Below are 19,045 nucleotides of genomic sequence, written 5' to 3'. Positions count from 1 at the left end.
GAACTTAACTCCATTCCACATACTGGTGCTCCTTTCCTTCTCAAATTTTGCGTTTTCTTACTCCTTTTAATTTATAAATCTGTTAAAGAGTGACCAGTAATAACTACGACACAGCAGAGTCAATACCGGACTGTTTTGAGATTTCTTCTGACAGTGGAATTTATCCAAATTTCTTCACTTTAGCCTCAGGCAGACTCTTTAGACAAGGGCATAAAGCAGCCACTTTCTTCACTAAAATATCACAAACATGATCTCTAGGCAACGTGCTAAAATTCTTCTCTGAAGTCTCAAGCCAGCCCCCAACAGTTCACAGCACTCCCTGCACTATTGTCTACCGTGCTCCGACTGGTATGGCCTGTTAAGCAGTTCTTAAAAGCGTTCCACTGCTTTCCTAACCCAAACTTGCAAAGTCTAAAATCCTCCAAACAAAAGCATGGCAAAGCCTATCTCAGCATACTCAGACCTCAGTACCAGCTTCTGTCTTGGGGTTTCTAGTGCTGTGAAGAGACGCCATAAGTACTCTTATAAAGGAAAGCATGTAACTGGGGTGGCATCCTAGAGTTTCAGAGGTTTAGTCCATCATCATCATGGCAGAGAGCATGGTGGTGTGCAGGCAGACATGGTGCTGGGGAATTCTTCTTCTCAATCCAGAGGCAACAGGAAGTAAACTGAGGGTCTCATTGAATAAAGCTTGAGCAAAGGAGACCTCCAAGCTCATCCCCACAACACATTTCCTCCAACAAGACCACACCTATTTTAACAAACCCACACCTCCTAATAGTACCACTCCCTTTGGAGGCCATTTTCTTTTAAACCATCAAACTATCCTGAGATTTCCTCTGCTTAAGAGATTAGACCATCATCTTTGAGTTCAGCCCCACTCAGAGTCTCAGTACAGGCAGAATGCAGCCAGATAATCAATTTGCCAGAATATAATGTGACTGGCCTCTAGTCCAGTTCCCAGTCGAGTTCTTGTTTCCCTCTGAAACTGCATCACCTGCACCTCCACTGCCCACAGTTCTGTTGGCTTCTTAATCTTACAAACACTGGAACAGTCTACCAAGCTCTGCTTATAACATCCTAAGGCTTTTCTAGTCTGAAATCCCACTCTTCTGCATTGTTTCCTCAAACCAGTTAGTTCCAAAGGTACAAGAAACGGAGGTCAGTTTCATCAAGTAACAAGCCCACTCCTGGTATTAGTTCTTTTGTATTAGTTACTTTTAGCATTGCTGCAACAAAGTATCCAGCAAAAGCAGTTGAAGAAATAGAGTTTATTTTGGTTTATATTTTGAGTGTAGTTCTGTACCCTGAAGCATGAGACACTTGGTCACATCGCATCCAGTCTGGAAGTAAGAGAGATGAATGTTGCTGTTTGGCTCGTTTCTTCTTTTTCTTCTGAGACTCCAACACACATAATGATGCCACCCATATTTATAGTGTGGTTCTTCCTACCTCGGTCAATCAGTGGAGAAACGCTCTCACACACAGGCCTAGAAGTTTGTCTCCTAGGCCTGTCAGGGTAACAATCATTGTTAATATTACAAGTTTCCTTCTTTATTAGAAAAAAATAGAAAAAGTTATAGGAAATGTCCATATTGGGAAATAACAGGCGATAAGACAAATGGAATGTGAGTGAGATGCAAACCCTGGGAGGCCAGGCAGGTGCATGCAATATCCGCAGACAGATGTGCATACTGACTGTGAGGATTCATGGTGTCAGTCGTCACTAACTGTCCCAAGTAGACCCCTGCCTTTTCTAGCCTTGAAGTGGTTTGATTTGGTGCTTAGAACATGATTTTAGGCAATCTGTGAATTAGAAGGACATTCATATTTGTTTACCCTTGCTTTCCTCAGCTCCCCACTCCTTTCCCCCTCCCCGTGTGTGTGTGTGTGTGTGTGTGTGTGTGTGTGTGTGTCTAAGAGTATACAAGCGACAGTTGTGTTGCAGATCCTCACAGGTAATTCTTTTGCAGTTAGCACTGAGGGCAGCACCATCCTATGAAGATTTTGTGGCAGCGCTAACCATAAAAGAAGGCGACCACCAGAAAGAAGCTTTCAGTACCGGGATGCAGAGGGACCTCAGCCTTTACCTCCCTGCTATGGAAAAGCAGCTGGCCATACTGGACACTTTATACGAGATCCACGGGCTGGAGTCTGATGAGGTGGTGTGACAGCTACAGGGCAGCGCCTCCTAACTTCAGGGAATAAAGTTTGCTAAAGTGTTGTGCCGCCCTAGTTAATTTCCAGCAACAGCTCCGATACCCTCCAACTCCTTTCCTTGGGGAGGGACAGGAGGAAGCGAAACCTTGTGCTTTCATAGGATTGTTTTAATGCGTTTGTGTTTGGTGTGTTTAAAAAATCAAGGTGCTAAATATTTCAGTTCAACAGGCCTACTGGAACCAAATCATAGCTACCGTAGACTTGAATAGCAAGCAGTAAGCAAAATCGACAAACGGACTTGTTGGGACCAGACTTTGTGTGGTTCTCTTTCAGTTATCAGCTTTAGCGGCCACCCAAACCCAAGCAGATGCAGGACTCTAACACAAAGCCAGTGTTTAAAATAGCTTAGGAGTCGACTGAGCATTGGAGGGAGTAAAGGCCGCTTTGTTGAAGCACTTGCCATGTAACAGTTTGTTATTCCTAGACTGTCCCAAGCAGGCCCCTTCTCTGTGACTCTGCTGATGAAAAGGGCTGTGTAGTGAAGGCATTTCTACATTTGTGGGAAAACACTAACAAGAACTGCCATGCCTGCTGTCAGGTGAGACCGGCTCAAGGAGATGCTTGAGACCAGAATAGAAAGGCAGGGTGAGTCATCTGGGTAGCACATGCCGCCACTCTCATCCAGGACATACATTCCTGTGTGTTGTTTGAATGGGACAACACAGCATAGAGAGGATTCCTATCCTACTTCAGTGGTAAAGTCTGTAATAGGAAGCTCTGCTCACTTTCATGGAGTATCTTGTTTCTGTTTATTTTTATTTATTTATTTTTTGCCTAGCTTCATGAACTCTCTTCAGCAAAAGAGCCAGGTAGCTTTCAAATGTGAACTAGATTACTCATGTATTGAAGTCACTCAATGTACTGTTTCAAAGAACAGAGTTCTAGAACTTACCTGAAGAACCCACATCTGGAGGTGAAATAGGAAATTTGCTGTTTGATGACCTTCCCAGGTGATACTCAGCTGGTTGAGCTACCAGTTGAATTCCAGTTTTTCAGAATTTCCATTCTCCTGCAAAAACCAAATGATACATCCTCTAACCCCCAAGAGGAAGGGGGTATCATTCAAGTGAAATAATTAAGTGTAGAGTGAGTAGACCAGCAGCTTGTGGAACAATGCTTGTCGCATTTCTGTAGAGTGACAAGGTACCCTTGTCTCCCAGCAATGAGCCAAGCTGCCTAGAGTATGCATAGGGGAGAAGCCATGTGTGCCCTCTCCAGGAAATGCTCCTCTGTAACAAGGAAGGTCATTCCAGCATAAGCAGTCCCCCAAAGAAAGTGACCCCTTTGCCAGGTACAGGTGAAAGGAGTGGTTGTGCCTGCTGCACACACTAGGGCTCTGCAGAGAGTTTTGTGCAGGGAAAGGTACTGGCTTTGTTTTTTTGTCATCTTTAAGCAAGTGGGCATTTCCTCAAGTTATTGAAGCAGTAGAGCAGGCCACAGTGGTGCATAAAATCCAGGCTACTCAGGAGTATGAGGTGGAAATATCATTTGATCCCAGAGTTTGGAGGTTTACCTGGGCAACATAGCAAGAGACCTTGCCTCTTAAAAATATTTTTAAGAAAAAAAGTTTATGTGAAGCAAGCGTTTTGCTTACACGAGAAGTTGTAGCAAGTAAACAGGAGCAGGAGAAAGGGGCTGCAATTACTAACAATGTGCTGTTTTGCTCCCACGAGAGCTTCCTATGGATCCTCTTCCCTGGCTAGTGGAGATCTGAGGGAGGAGCTAGTTTAAACCTCCTGCCCGTGGCATAGCCTCTTAAGACCAGAAAAAGAAAAGGCAGCTAATCTGCTGTTTCTGAGAGTGGGTGTGCCGTCCGTGCCGTGCTAACAGGAAATTGATGCTAAGCATGGCTGCGCTAAGGAGCTCTGGATGCCTCTGTGGTCTCTAGAACCCAGGGCTGGGGCACTCTGAGAACACCTTGGTCTGCAGTGAGGCTCCAAGTGCACAGCTGCCATGCAGGGCAGTCTGTTTGTAGTTCCTTCTTCCTGGATTGCTAGTTGCCTGTTTCTCATTTTAGTTAAAGCCAGGCTTTGTTTCTTCTGATTTTCAGTTACTTGCTAAAAAAGGGTTAATAAGAAAAGATCCTGAAAGTGCTGCCAGGGGCCTTCCAAGAGCTCTGGCATCCCTAAGCCACCCTCACCCTAACAGGTGAAGGACTGGTGTGTTTGCTGACAGAATGCTCACCTTGTCTTCATTGCTAACAACAGGTTTTGGGTTATTTTCTAGCGTAAGTTTAAGAGAGGAGCTGGAGACTAGGGAAATGCGTCTCCCTAGACAGTAGCAGGCTTGACTAAGTAGCGCTGGCTGACCCCTTAGCTGACCCCGTCCTTATGGAGTACTGCCCACCACCATGCATTCCGTCAGTCTGCTCTTCCCCCACCCCATGAAGCTCAGCTCCACACTGCCTGGCATCAACTGCGAAAGGCTTTTGTTTTTTTTTAAAAACAAATCTGATTATAACCAAAATCTGAAAGAAAACTAACTTGGAGGTGTGACCCCATTGAGGGTGGAAACCAGCTTGTAACGGAGGCAGAGGTGATTCCCATGGCAGCTCCTGACACGGGCTGAAACATGAAGGGTGCTTTGAGTATGTAGTGGCTCGTTACTATGTCCAAGCCATGCTGAGGGTGAAAGCATCACTTCATGTCACTTGCATAATGGGGGACATCATCTGTACCTCCTCTTTCAACCTTGGGGCTTTTTCTTCTCTGCTACTGATCATTGCTAGCATTGAGCTGCACCTTCCCCCCATCAGCTTGCCTCAGTGATTCCACCCCTAGCTCTTGTTTACCCTGTAGCAGCAGTAGCCGCAGCCTGGTCCAGGACCTGCTACCCAAACTGCCAGAGCTCCGGGGAGAGCTGTGTGCACATTTGTAGCTGTAAGGTAGGGGAATGTCACAGTGGGAGTGCTGGGTGCCACAGGGAGCATGCACACCTCTGCCTTTGATTATTCCTTGTACAGTTAGTGTGTTCATCTCTCTACCTGCCGAGCAGTGTTTTAGGTAAGAGAAATGTATGGTAGGGTTGGGAAATTCGGTGCACAATGTTAAATTTGGAAGTGAGAAGAGCTGAAGAATTTTTTCTAAAGAAAACTAGTCCAATTTTAAAGGTCATATATAAGGAGAGATTTCAGACAAAGCAACAGAGACATGAGAGGGTTTTGAGCAATACAGGATAGAAGGCATTTTGGAGACTTTCTGGAGAGCAGGTTTTTTGTGAATTTCCTATTAGACCACCAGGTCCTGTCATGTTGTGTTTCTGAACCATCAGTTCAAACCACTGCTTCTGATTTAGTCCCAGCTTTGCAACAGTTCGACTCTTCACCCTGATTTCACTACCAAACATTTGTAAAGTTGAAGGTTTCTAGATGTAACCACAATCTGTGTTGAGCCATCGTTCAGCTCAGCGATCTCATGTGTTTGACCATAGGGAGCCAGACCTGAGATGCTTTGTGACACTGCTCAGTCTGCATGCTTGTGTGCGGCAGACCCCAGAAGTGCACGTGGTGAAGTGCTGTACTGAGAAATGTGTTCTTCCGAGTGCTTCTGTGTGACCTGCCATCGCTTACTCAGGGCTGTCACAGTAACGACGTAACTATCTAGTAGCTGTCTGATGGTGTCCGAAGGCTTTATCTGTAACAAGGTTATAGAGGTATAATGTTAGTTGAGGGTCCTTTCACTGCTCACTGGCCCTCCCCTGGGAATGCTCCCAGTCCAGCCCCGTCTAGACTAGCCTGAAGACCATTTGCATGATTTCTTACTGCACAGCTGCATTCAAGAAATCTAGGGTGTGATCAGCCAGTCACTGGTGATGCCGCGCATACAGATGAAGCATGCGTTGATCTCTCTTCTCCATGGTCTATTTATAGCCTTTAATGGAAAGGAAAAAAATGCCCCTACTCTGAAATGCGAGGGTTTCAGGATTCTTGTAAATTGTAAATCCTTGAGTCACTCCTCAGAGTGAAAGGCATTTCCAGCCAAGCTGTAGGGGGCATAATATCCGGCTTGTTTTAAATGTCTCATACATTTAAAGTGTGGTCAGTGTCCTCCTCTCCTCACCCTGGGTGGATGGTTCCGTCAACCCTAGCATGGATGGCTTCATTGCACACCTTATCCCATCCACACAGAACTCTGTGTGTGCCCACAAGTACGTGGAGTCAGTGACAAGAAGGATGATCTAGACAGTGGATGAGCCAGCTTCATGGCACGAGAAATGTCCGATTCCCGTGTGTCATGAGAATTTCACTAGAATGTCATTCAACAGCCCAACTACCTCATGTGAAATTGGCTGTGGACAATCTGTGTTAGGTGGGAAATGTGTTCAGAGAACTTTATTCTAGTTAATAAATTGAACAGTGTGGTATCTCTATGAAGAAGAAACGTGTTATGCCAGATGCCAAAGGCTAAACTATAAATAGATTTTTCTCGGGTTCCTTTCCACGTTAATGTTTAATTCCACAGTCTGTATCCTCATGACTGTTTGTAGTTTTGTAGAGCCACGTGCCCTGAGTATCTGTCACAGGATCGTGTGTTACCTCCTCTGGTCTCAGTATTTTGAATGGACATCAGAATGCTGGTAGGAAACAAGTTAAACCACAAAAGCATCGAACAGCTTGTGGCTTCTTAATTTAATGGACCTGTGCTTAGAAATGTGTTGGAGCCTTTTAGGATCAATTGTTGAGTGGAAATCTTGTGTGCAAATTTGTCTGCTTCTCTGTCCAAGTTGTTATTCTGTATTTCATGTGAAGTGGGGCAGGGGAGGGTTTTACTTCCTTTGGAGAATGTTTGAGAACATCTGTCAAATTTTTATATTCATTAGTTACAATAAACATATTTTTAGAGTATTTTATTAAGTGTTCCTCAGAGGTTTTGTATGAGTTATGTTTATATGCCAATGATATGCATTGTTTATGAAACTCCCCCGTCATACTAGCCATCATTCTAAGTCCTTGACTGAAACTAACCGTTTTCTCTTCCTGCCTGTAAGCCACGTACTATACATAGTACCTCAGGGTACAATTAGGAGAACTGAGGCTCAGACTGGGCAGCCTTTTACCTAATTCCCACAGCTGAAGACTGGAGACAGGCTACGAACCTAGAACCGCCAGCTCCAGGGTCTTCACAAAGCTCTCAAGACCGGTGGCATCTGCATTGGTGATCTGGGCATTCTAGAAAGACCAGCCCTTTTCAGACATGGTTCTCTTCTTTGTTTTTAGAGGAATGAGCAGCAATGATGTCACAGCCCAGCACTACTGCCAGAGCCTGGGACGTTCTTCCCTTAGAGCACTCCACTCCAGTGAAGCCAGATCCTTGTCTGCCTCAGAAAAGAATCTTAGAACTCAAGAGAAGCAAAATTAGTGTTCATCAAGCAGAGAGAAGAGACGGTGCACACTTCAGGTGTAAGGGAGGGGGTTGAGAGTTGATATTTTAGTTCCCTTATATTCATACAAGTAACAGCAGATGAGATACCCTCTGCACCACACACCAGTACAGCGGATGAGATACCCTCTGCGCCACACACCAGTACAGCAGATAGAAACCCTCTGCACCACACATCGGTAACCAGGATCCACCACTGCCATCCTTCCAGAGGCACAGAAGGGAGGGAACCTTTGAAGCGGTGATGTTCGTGTTGGCCCTGGTGACTGAGGACACAGATTGCTTTGCAGGTAGGTAAGTAGGCTGCTGTGTGAGACTGTCTCCCTTAGAGAACAGAGCCACCACGTCTTTGATGACGTGTGTGGCCTGTCGTAGGCCATTGTTTGGCTGTAGAGTCAGAATTGTTGAAATGGTTTTAAATTTCTTAAGTGTTCAAAGTCCTTCATAGATCACTCAGCTTAGATGCTGGGCCCTCTGCCTTCTCCATCCTCTGACCATTAGACATCATTGCCCACCCCCACGTGCCCACGTTCCCTCAGTCACTGGGGAAAGTAGGGTGATGTTCCTGCCCACTGGCTTTGAATTAGTCCTCTTTTTCCTGTCCTTGCACACTTGGGTGGTCCTAGAGCCTAGACTCCCCGCAGATGGTCTTTAAATTACAGCTGGACTGAGTCTGGTGGCTCCATTTAGACCCACCTGTCTCCTGATGATCTTTCAGTAGTCCTTCCTTCCCCTAAGACCCCAGAGAGAGCCTGGCTGCCCCTTAAATGTTTCCAGCTGAAGTCAGTGGACATCCCCTCATCTCCTTTCTCCCTCACTCTCTGTACCCACTTGGTCTTTAAGGTCTCCTTGACACCCACATTCCCTAAGCTGCAACATGACCTCTCAATCTTCCTCCTCCCTCTCACCCTGCCTGACGTGTCTTCCAAGCCTGGAAATGCTCCCTTAGCTCCATGCCATGACTCAAGCCCCTGCACAAACTTGGAAAGCCACACCCCTTTGCCACTCCAGGAAAACACTTCCAAACTTCCCAGCCACAAAATCCTAGATGCCAGTTCCTTTAACACTCCTGTGTGTCTAAATATAACGTCAAGAGGACTTGGAGGAGGCGGCATGACTTGCAAGGTTACTAGGCTAATTCTTTGGTGTCATGTCTAGTTATTGGTGTAGCTACCAATGACTCTGAGGTTTGTATACCCTGCCTCGGATGGTGCTTTTTCTGTCTCTGCAAGGACTTTGAAGCAGTTTTACGAGCTGTCACCTCAAATGGTGTTTCCTAATTCTTTCAGATGAATTCTTTCTATTACCCAACTACATGAAAATAGGCATGAGGCAGTGCCCCACACAGTGCAGCTCCCCCCTGCTGCCCTGATTATTTAAGCAATATTTAGAGACACTGGCTGCAATAGGGCTGGAGGGAAGGAAGAGTCAGGAGCAGAGGGCTGATTTTGCGTGTCTGTATGGCTGTGCATCTTTGCATGTATGTGTCTGTGTGTCTGTGTATGTTTATGTGTCTATGCATGTGACTCTGAGTGTGTCTGTCAGTATGTCTATGTATAATATTACTTGGCCTTTGCTAATTCTACTAAAACGTGTCAATGATATTTTGGATGTCAAATTATGAATGAGTAGGATTAGACCAGTTCATCATTCTCAACTGTCTGTATATAGACTTGGTGGGAGGAGTCTAAAAGCACTAATGTCTGGGTCCCTCCCTATGTGTCAATTCTCAGGAGTGTGGCCTGTTCCTGATGCTGTTAAACTCTCCCCAGTAATTCTGACATCCATCCCTGATTGAAATCCTCAGAACTACTGGTGCAAGCCTTTACAATTGTCCATGGGGCCTTTCAGGATGAATCCAGACTGCAGAACTTCTTTCTTAAGATCCAACAACATGGCAATCAAAATAAATACAATTCTAAAAAGTTTTAAAAAAATAAACTTTGAAAGTTCCCAGGGATCAAGCAGTGGAAGGAACTGAGATTTGCATTTGTGCCTTGAGCTCCAGAGTCCTAGCCAAAGATGAAGACTAGATTCCCATCAAGACAGAACAGCTCTTAATCCCCTTGCCACTGAGGGAAAAATCCGGAACCTCACTAAAATCTCGGGGTTAGAAAGGAGCTGGTTAGTAACGTAAACTGAAGATCCCTGAGGAAGCCAAGTTGATTCTCCAGACTGGTTAGAACTTGTGTGGCTTTGGAGAGTTGAGATGTTGCAGGTGAAGAGGCAGATCACCTATGCTGTCCTCGGTCCCCTCGCTATTTCATATGCATCCATGCAGACGACTGGACATGTTTCCATCAGGGAAACCTTTGAAATGCACTGAGCCATAAGCAGACCGCTAGTTCTCAGTCACCCCAAAGCTGAGACAGTCATCTGACAGCCTCAGAAACACATATCAGGGATTCCCCTGCTTAATTGCAAACCACCTACTTGAGTCCTCACCAATATATTTAGCAAATGCTTGAGTTTTCTGTTACAAATTTATGTAACTACTTCCACAGTGGAATGTGTCCCCAGGCCACAGTCACTCAGATCTGGCTCATATTACACTTGGTCGTCTTGTCTTCAGAGCAAGCGCTGTGGTGTGAGTTGACAAACTCTTGCTGTAATGGCATCCTTCTGTCTTCCTCTGAACAGAGTGACTCTGGGGCAGAGTTGAGGTGGGAATGCAGTTGTAGGAGTGCAGCAAAGACTAGGACACAGCTCATCCCTCAGCTAAGAGTGTCACAAGGCATGCAGTCAGCATCCTCAGCTAAGAGTGTCACAAGGCATGCAGTCAGCATCCTCAACTAAGAGTGTCACAAGGCATGCAGTCAGCATCCTCAGCTAAGAGTGTCACAAGGCATGCAGTCAGCACGGCATGACATCTCTCAGCTAAGAGTGTCAGATATTAGGGGGTGAAAGCTGAAAGATCAGAGAAGCAAAGCATCCAGCCACTAGTTCTTACCTCTATAAATCCTCAGGCTGAATCCTGAGCTCCTGTCTCCTCCCGCCTGATACTCCTCTCTTCACCCAGCCATTTCCTGTCTCCACCTCCCTAGTGCTGGGATTAAAGGTGTGAGTCACTACTGCTTGTCTCTGTCTTTTGGACAGTTTCAATCTCACATAGCCCAGGGTGGCCTTGAATTCAGAGATCCACCTGTCTTTGCCTCCCAAGGGCTGGAATTAAAGGTGTGCACCACCACTGCCTGACCCCTATGGCTAACTAGTGTGGATAGTTCTGCACTCTGATCTTCAGGCAAGCTTTATTTGTTATAGCACAAACAAAATATCACCACAATGATCATGGACAAATCATCTCAAACTGTAAGCTAGCCTCTAATTAAATTATTTTTTGGTAAGAGTTACTTTGGTCATGGTTTCTCTTCACAGCAATTGGACAGTAACTAAGACATGTAGGTATTTTAACAAAGCAAATACATTAACAATGTATCAAACCAACAAGCAGTCTGAACTGAGGAACATACCACAGATGTGAGCAATTTTAAACAAAATGATCTGGCAACTATGTGTGCTATAGTCATAAGGGTTGGAGATGTGTGGGGAACAGGGGGATCCAATTTAGAAGAAAAGCTCATGCAAGAGGCAGAAGTCCCTGCAGGTATACTCTGCCCTTAAGAAACTTGGACTCTGAATGCCTAAAACACATATTCAGACATGACTAGGAACAACAGGAGAGAAAAAGACTGGCTGCAGAGAATATCACAGAAGAAATAAATGAGCTGTAAAGACCCAGATGTGGTGGCACACACCTATGATCCCAGTACCTGGAAGGCAGAGGATCCTGAATTTGAAGCCAGTCAGAGCCAGCACTGGCTAGTTTTATGACAACTTGACCCAAGCTAGAGTATCAGAGACAAGGGAGCCTCAATTAAGAAAATGCCTCCATAAGATTGGGTTGTAGACAAGCCAGTATATCATTTTCTTAGTTATTGATTGACAGGGGAGGACCTATCCCATTGTGGTGGTGCTATCCCTGGGCTGGTGGTCCTGGGTTCTATAAGACAGCAGGCTGAGCAAGCCACGAGGAGCAAGACAGTAAGCAGCATCCCTCCAAGATCCTGCCCTGACTTAATTTGATGATGAATTGTGATATGAAAGTATAAGCTGAATAAACCCTTTTCTCCCCGAGTTTCTTTGTTCATGTTTTATCATAGCCATAGAAACCCTAAGACAAAGCCACATAGTGAAACCCTGTCTGCCCCCCTGAAAAGGTAAGAAACATGTTAACATGTTTAAAATTAAATTGATAACATAGAGCTTAGGGTAGTAAAGTAATTATAAAAAGTAATTGACCAAGGGTGGCAGAGCATAATTTAGACGCATAATACAGGAATTTTTCTCTGGAATTAAGACATGAATCTTCGCATTAGAAGAACACACTCTGTTCTTTCACACTGCTGGTGGGAGTGGGAACTGGTGCGGCCACTATAGAATACAGCATGGCGACTCCTCAAAAGAGTGAGGCCAGACCTACCATATATGGTCCTGCTCTACTCTCCTGGGAGGATGAATGCCCAAAGATGTACACTAGCCCTCCACAGAGCTAGCAGTACACTGATGTAGGTGGGTCTTCTATCTATCTGTTGTTTCATTGGTTAATTAATAAAACTGCTTGGCCTGATAGGTCAGAACATAGGTAGGCGGGGAAGACAGAACAGAATGCTGGGAGGAAAAAGGCAGTGAGGCAGACGCCATAGCTCTCCTCTCCGAGATAGACGCAGGTTAAAATCTTCCCGGTAAGCCACCACCTCGTGGTGCTACACACATTAATAGAAATGGGTTAATCAAGATGTGAGAGTTAGCCAGTAAGAGGCTGGAGCCAATGGACCAAGCAGTGTTTAAATGAATACAATTTGTGTGTTATTTCTGGTGTAAAGCTAGCCGTGCGGGAGCCGGGTGGCAGGACGCAGCCCGCCGTTCCTTCTACAGTACACTGTGCTTATTGCTGCACTGCTCACAACAGGAAGATACAGAGCCAGCCTAGGTGCCCATCAACAGACCAACAAATGAAGAAGATGTGCACATATAGAGTAGAATTTTGCTCAGCTGTGAAGAATGGAATTATGACATTCACAAGATGGACCTGGAGATCATGGTGTTAGCCAAAATAAACCAACTCTCAAAGGGGGTCATGAGAGAGAAGGAAGAGATCTGAAGGCAGAAGAACGAGAATGAGTGGTAGGATATATGTGTCATGGAAACGAGTAGGGAGAACCAGCAAAATGGGGAGAGGAGCTACATGAAAGGACAGTCGTGTAGGGTGGGAGTGAAGGAGAAAAGACATAATACCAGGTGAGGTGGTGCAAGCCTTTGATCCCAGCACTTGGGAGGCAGAGGCAAGTGGACCTCTGTGAGTTTGAGGCCAGCCTAGTCTACATCTTGAACTCCAGGATAGCCAGGACTATCTAGAGAGACCCTGTCTCCAAACCCCTCTTCTGAAAAAAGAGAAAAAGAAAAAATATAATGATATATATATATACACACACACACACACACACACACACACACACACACACATGACAATGCCATTCTTTGTATGCTACCAAAAAATAGATATCAATGAATGAATGGTTTTGTTCTAGGAAATCCAGCAGAAAATGCTAGACTCAAATATTCTGAGGAAGTTTGTTTCACCACTACTCCATAAAAGCAAGTCATTAGGGGTCTGGATTCAGTGAGAAACAAAAAGCTTTAGTGACAGAAAGCAACAGAGGGTCATTACCAAAGTTCTGGGTAGAAAAAAAAGAAAAACCACTATGCATGATTGCAGGCAAGAGAAAAGCAGAATGTTTTTCTAAGCATGCAGGAGGCTTGGAGCACACCTCTAAAGAAGCCATTGCATAGAAAGGATCAGCAGTTCATCAGCACAGGAACCTGTGTGTAAGAATTAAGAAATTAAAATCTCAGTCCACTTTCTAGACAAAGGTGCCTCGAGTCAGGCTAGGTACTGACCCAGATGAAGAAAGGACACTAAACAGCTGCAAGCCCCTGCCAGTCCAACTACTGCCACCCAGGCTGAATGTGTGGAGCAGAAACTTATTCTTTTTATTGTTTCTACTCTTGATCTGTATTTTGAGACACAGTCTCCCTGTGTGGTTCAAGCAGGCTCTAAAGGAAACCCCTCAGTCCCAAACCACAGTCCAAAACAGGACCCAGGCTTCAAGAAACCTGCTGCCCATGGGCTTCTGGAAAGTGACCCTCCTCCCCCACCACCACACTGGCCCTGGAGCCAAAAACAGTCATGCTGGTTCAGCCTGCAGCCTTTTGGTCACAAGAACAGGCAATCTGACCCACCCACAAGCCCTTTCTGGGCCACAGGAAGCCAGGCACTCCTCCCTACTCTGCACTACAATGGCTAAGTCCCAAACCCTGAACATGACTCCTCAGTCCCTTGGGTACTTAGCTGCAGACTTTGGGGACCCCAGCCTCTCAGGTTGTTCTGGTGGTTTGAGGTAGAACTGAGTCTCTTCCATTCTCCTTGGCAGATTATTTCTTACAGACTCTCATTCTACATGACTAGTTTATAATCTATCAGGGCCCTAACACTAACTACAGAGGGATAACCCCTGTCTCAAAGGAATATTTAGAGTTTAGTAATTGCTTCAGTTCAGTTTATCTTTTATAAATATTTGCACGCAAATTGGCAGGATCCTTTCTCATTAAAGATAAATGTGATTAGAAGTCAACATGAGAAATTTAACATATGACTATGTTTATAAAAACCTCTCCACCTCTCCATGTCTGGTTAGAGAGAGACAACTTAGACATCTGTGTGAAATCAAGACAGTAGTTTGGTTTGGGTTTTATGGTTTTGTTTTTGGTTTTCTTAATTTTGTTTTTGTCTATTTGTTTTTATGTCTATTTGTTATTTGTCTATTATGTGTCGCTTGCTTTTGTTTGAAAGCCATGAAGTCTTATGGAATTCTAACTAGGCAAAGATGTGTAAGATTTGTTTACGCTGCAGAACATGGCCATGACTTTAACTGTGTAAGGATGTGTTCCTTTTGTTTATGCTGCATTTGTTTAACGATGTAAGGATGTGTTTCATTACATAAAGATGTGTTGCATTTGTTTTACCGGTGCCTGCCTAAGGCACCTGATTGGTCTAATAAAGAGCTTAATGGCCAGTAGCTAGGCAGAGAAAGGATAGGTGGGGCTGAGTGGGCAGAGAGAATAAATAGGAGAACACTAAGCTAAAAAAAAATGGAAGAGGGGGCTGGAGAGATGGCTCAGTGGTTAAGAGCATTGCCTGCTCTTCCAAAAGTCCTGAGTTCAATTCCCAGCAACCACATGGTGGCTCACAACCATCTGTAAAGAGGTCTGGCACCCTCTTCTGGCCTTCAGGCATACACACAGACAGAATATTGTAAACATAATAAATAGATAAATAAATATTTTTTTAAAAAATGGAAGAATGAGAGGAGGAGAGAATAAGGGACACACCTGGGGCCAGAAGTCAGGCAGCCACCAGCCAGACAAGAGAAGTAATCAAAGTATACAGAAGAAAGGTACTAAGACCCAAGGCAAATGGTAGATAAAGAAGAAACAGGTTAATTTAGCCAGAAATATGCCTAAGCTAGGCCAAGCATTCAAAATTAATAGTAAATCTTCATGGTATGCTTTGGAGTTGGTTGGTGACCCAAAATAAATGCCTAGTACAACTGGGGAAGGACTGGGGTGCAGCTCAGGGCATGTACAAGGCTCGTAGGTCCATCCCCAGCATGCAAGGAAGAAGAAAGGATGGGCGCCATTGCTCTAAAATGAAGATATGTGTGGGGTCCCCTGTTCCTCATATGACACTGGCTTGATAGTATCAGTCACATCTTAAATGTCCTGCATAGCCTGTCTTGGAGGCTTGGTCACAGGCCTCATATGCTATGGGGGAGATGGGACTTGGGTGGAGGAAGTCAGGTCACTGGGGGCCTGTTCCTCCCTGACCTTCTTCCTAGCCACCAGGAAGTGAGCAGCATTGTTCCCTGCCACTGTGCTCGGAAGGCCGAGTGACCACAGATTGGAACCTCTTGAAATCATGAACCTAAAACTAAGTCGTCTGTCCTTTTTATCTCAGGCATTGTGTCGTAGTGACAGAAAAATGACCACATCACCACCAGTCACTTCCTCTCCTCACCAGGTTTCTTCAAGTTGCTATTCCTTTCCCCACAGGGAGATATTAGTTATCCAAACAGCACAGTTTATGGAACTCGGGAGCGTTGCAACATTCTTTTGGGTCTTAAGAGGAAAACTGAACTCAGTGATACAGTTTCCCGGTCCAGCTGAACAAATGGGAAGTCTGGAGAAGCCGTCTGGAGCCAGCCTTGTGCAGGGAGCTGTCGGAACTCAGTAGCACAGGGTTTCCACCTGGGCTCTAACGTCTGTCAGCGGAGCAAGAAGCTTGCTTTCTCTCTGCTGCTGTGACTTGGGAAAGGTAATGTCAAGTCTTCCCCTGCCTGAGTGAAATCACCCTGCAGTGATGCTGTTGCTTAGCAGAGGCGGGTCTGCTTAAACTGGCTGCCAGGGATGGCCCGTGAGAGCATGAGCCCTGCTGGGGCTAATCAAGCCCGGTGAGTGAGCATGAGCAAGCGGGCTTTAGCCAGGGTGCATTTCCTTTATGGACTTCTCAACGTTCTGTGTGATTCCGTGGTTTTTCTCACACTCACAAAGTCTAACTTTTGTCACACTCACAAAGCAGCCTTTACTGTACCGTAACTTCAGACTGTCTTCGTTAACCTTAAAGGAATCCCCACACCCACTAAGCAGCTGTTGTGGCTGGCCAGTGTGATTCGAGGAATGTCTCCGTGCACACAGGCATGCACATAGGCATGCACACAGGCATGTGAGCACTTGCCCTCCAGCTGCGATCATCTCATGCTCTGGGTTCACATGCACTTGCCTTTGCCAACTTGATGAACCATTTCCTTTAAACTGGGGAGCAAAATGAACCCTTGCTTCTTAAGTTGCTTCTGGTCGGGTGCTTTGTCCCAAGAGCAAGAGCAGTAATTGATACACGGCCCTTACCCATTCTTCCTTCTCTGGCCATAGACACTTGTGGATCTGTTTTCTACCCCCATAGTGAACAATCTGAGGCCTTTTATATAATGCAGATGTGCAATATGTGGTGTTTTATGACTAATTTTTTTTCAGTGAGCAAGTTTTTCAGGTTCATTCATATTGTAATTTAGATCTATTTTATTTCTTTATATTGCTGTGTGTTATTCCCTTATATGGATACAATTTTGTTTACACAATCCCAATTAATAAGTTTTTGGACTGTTTCCATTTTTGATTATTAATATTGCTGCTATGGACATTTGTGTGCCAGTTTTGTGTGGATGTATATTATTTCTGTTGTGTATGCTAAACACAGAATTGCTCGGTCACATGTGGTAAGTTCATGTTTAACATTTCAGGAATTTCCCAACTCCTTCTGATGTGGTGGCATCGTTTTGCAGTCATCGGCAATGCCTCATGCTTCTCGCTCACTCGTACCTTTATCGACACTTTTTATTGTGGATTTTTGTTTGTTTCTAATTATAGCCATTTTGTCAGTATAAAGTGACATCCAATTGTGATTTTGACTTGTGTTTCCCTAGTGACTTATGGATTGCTCTTTGTACATCTTCCTTAGAGACATTCTATTCAAATCTTTTGCCCAGCTTCTGAGTCGTTTTCTTGTTTTTTGAGTTGCAAGAATTCACAGATATATTATGAATGTAAGTCCCCCTTTGGATCCATAGTTTTCAACATTTTCTCAGTCAATAGTTTCATCTTTTTTATTTCTTATGGTGTTATTTGAAGCACATTTTACTTGTGTGTTTGTATTGTGTTAAAAATGTCTTTTTTTCTTTTTTCATTTTTTTTTCTAAGACAGGGTTTCTCTGTCAAACAGTCCTGGCTGTCCTCTAACTCGCAGAGATCCACCTGCTGCTGCCTCCAAAGTGCTGGGATTAAAGGTGTGTGCCACTACTGCCCCGGCTCAGAAGTTATTGTTTTATCAAAGATCATAAATTTTTCCCCATATTTTTTCTTCTACAGGTTTTAAAAATAAATTTATTTATGTATTTATTTATTTTTCATCCTGGCCTCAGTTTCTCCTCCCTCCTCGCCTCCCAGCCTCTTCCCCACCCCCTGTTGCTAACCCCCAGTCCACTCCTCTGTTTCTGTGTAGGAAAGAGCAGGTCTTCCACGAGTGTCAACAAAACATGACATATCAGGCTGCAGTAAGACTAACCTCCTCCCCATGTATTAAGGCTCAGCAAGATGAACCAGTACGAGAAATAGGGTCCCAGAGGCCTGTAAAAGAGTCAGAGACAGCCCCGTTCCCACTGTTAGGAGTCCCATAAGAGGACCAACTGTAACACATGCAGAGGGCCTAGGTCAGTCCCATGCATGCTCCCTGGTTGTCGATTCGATCTCTGTGAGTCCCTGTGAGTCCAGGTTAGTTGATTCTGTAGGTTTTCTTATGGTGCCTTTGACCCCTCTGGTTTCTACAATCTGTCCTCCTCCTCTTCTGCAGGAGTCCACCCAACCCTGCCTAATGTTTGGCTGTGGGTCTGAATCTGTTTCTGTCAGCTGCTGGATGAAGCCTCTCTGATAACAACAGGAATAGGCACAATCTGATCACTGGAGATGGCCAAATTGGGTTATGTATCTATTATTGCTAGGAGTCTAAGCTGGGGTCTTCCTTGTCGATTCCTAGAAGATTTCCTTGGGCCAGGTTTTAACCTGACTCCCTTTCCAGTAGTCTTTTTCAGTATTACCCCCACCCTGAAAAGCTGATCTCTCTTCTCCCCATCCTGACCTGAGTGGACCCGCTCAGTCCACTCACTAAATCTCTTCTATATCCCCTTCCCAGGGAGATCTGGGCATCCCCTCATGAACCCTCCTTGTTACCTAGTCTCTCTGGGGTTGTGGATTGTAGCATGGTTATCCCTTATTTTACAGTTAATATCCACTTATGAGTGAGTTTATACCATGTTTGTCTTTCTAGCTCTGGTTTACCTCACTCAGGATGATTTTTTTCTAGTTCCATCATTTGCCTTCAAATTTCCTGGTGATCTTGCTTTTAACATACGAGTAATACTCCATTGTGTAAATATACCACATTTTTTTATCTATTCCTTGGTTGAGGGGCATATAGGTTGTTTCCAGGTTCTGGATATTACAAATAAAGCTGCTATAAACATAGTTGATATGTTTGAGCATCCTTTGGGTATATGTCCAAGAGCAGTAGAGCTGGGTCTTGTGGTAGGCTGATTCCCAGTTTTCTGAGAAACTGCTACACCAACTTCCAAAGTAGCTGTACACCTTTGCACTCCAGTTCCCAAATAATCACTCTGAGGCTTAATATTAACTACAAACTGGTTGGCCTATTAGCTCAGGCTTATTATTAACTAACTCTTAAGGGTTTAAATTAACCCATTTCTATTCTGTATTTTACCATG

At 44.7% G+C, this 19,045-nt stretch overlaps 1 protein-coding gene across 2 annotated transcripts in view; it reads left to right on the top strand.

Moving 5' to 3' along the window:
• Window positions 1–7,068, top strand: part of Plekha8 (pleckstrin homology domain containing A8) — a 60,278-nt gene extending 53,210 nt beyond the window's left edge. Inside the window, exon 14 of one of the 2 annotated variants that reach the window (XM_038320110.1) lies at window positions 1,974–7,068. In XM_038320110.1, the coding sequence (XP_038176038.1) occupies window positions 1,974–2,171 (198 nt within the window). In that variant the 3' untranslated portion in view covers window positions 2,172–7,068. The remainder of the gene's footprint in view (window positions 1–1,973) is intronic. The other variant, XM_038320111.2, reaches the window with a different exon arrangement.
• The last annotated feature ends 11,977 nt before the right edge of the window (window positions 7,069–19,045 follow it).

The sequence above is a fragment of the Arvicola amphibius genome, chromosome 2 (genome assembly GCF_903992535.2).
Source record: "Arvicola amphibius chromosome 2, mArvAmp1.2, whole genome shotgun sequence".
Lineage (NCBI taxonomy): Eukaryota > Metazoa > Chordata > Mammalia > Rodentia > Cricetidae > Arvicola > Arvicola amphibius.
This window is presented reverse-complemented; position numbering and strand designations above follow the sequence as displayed.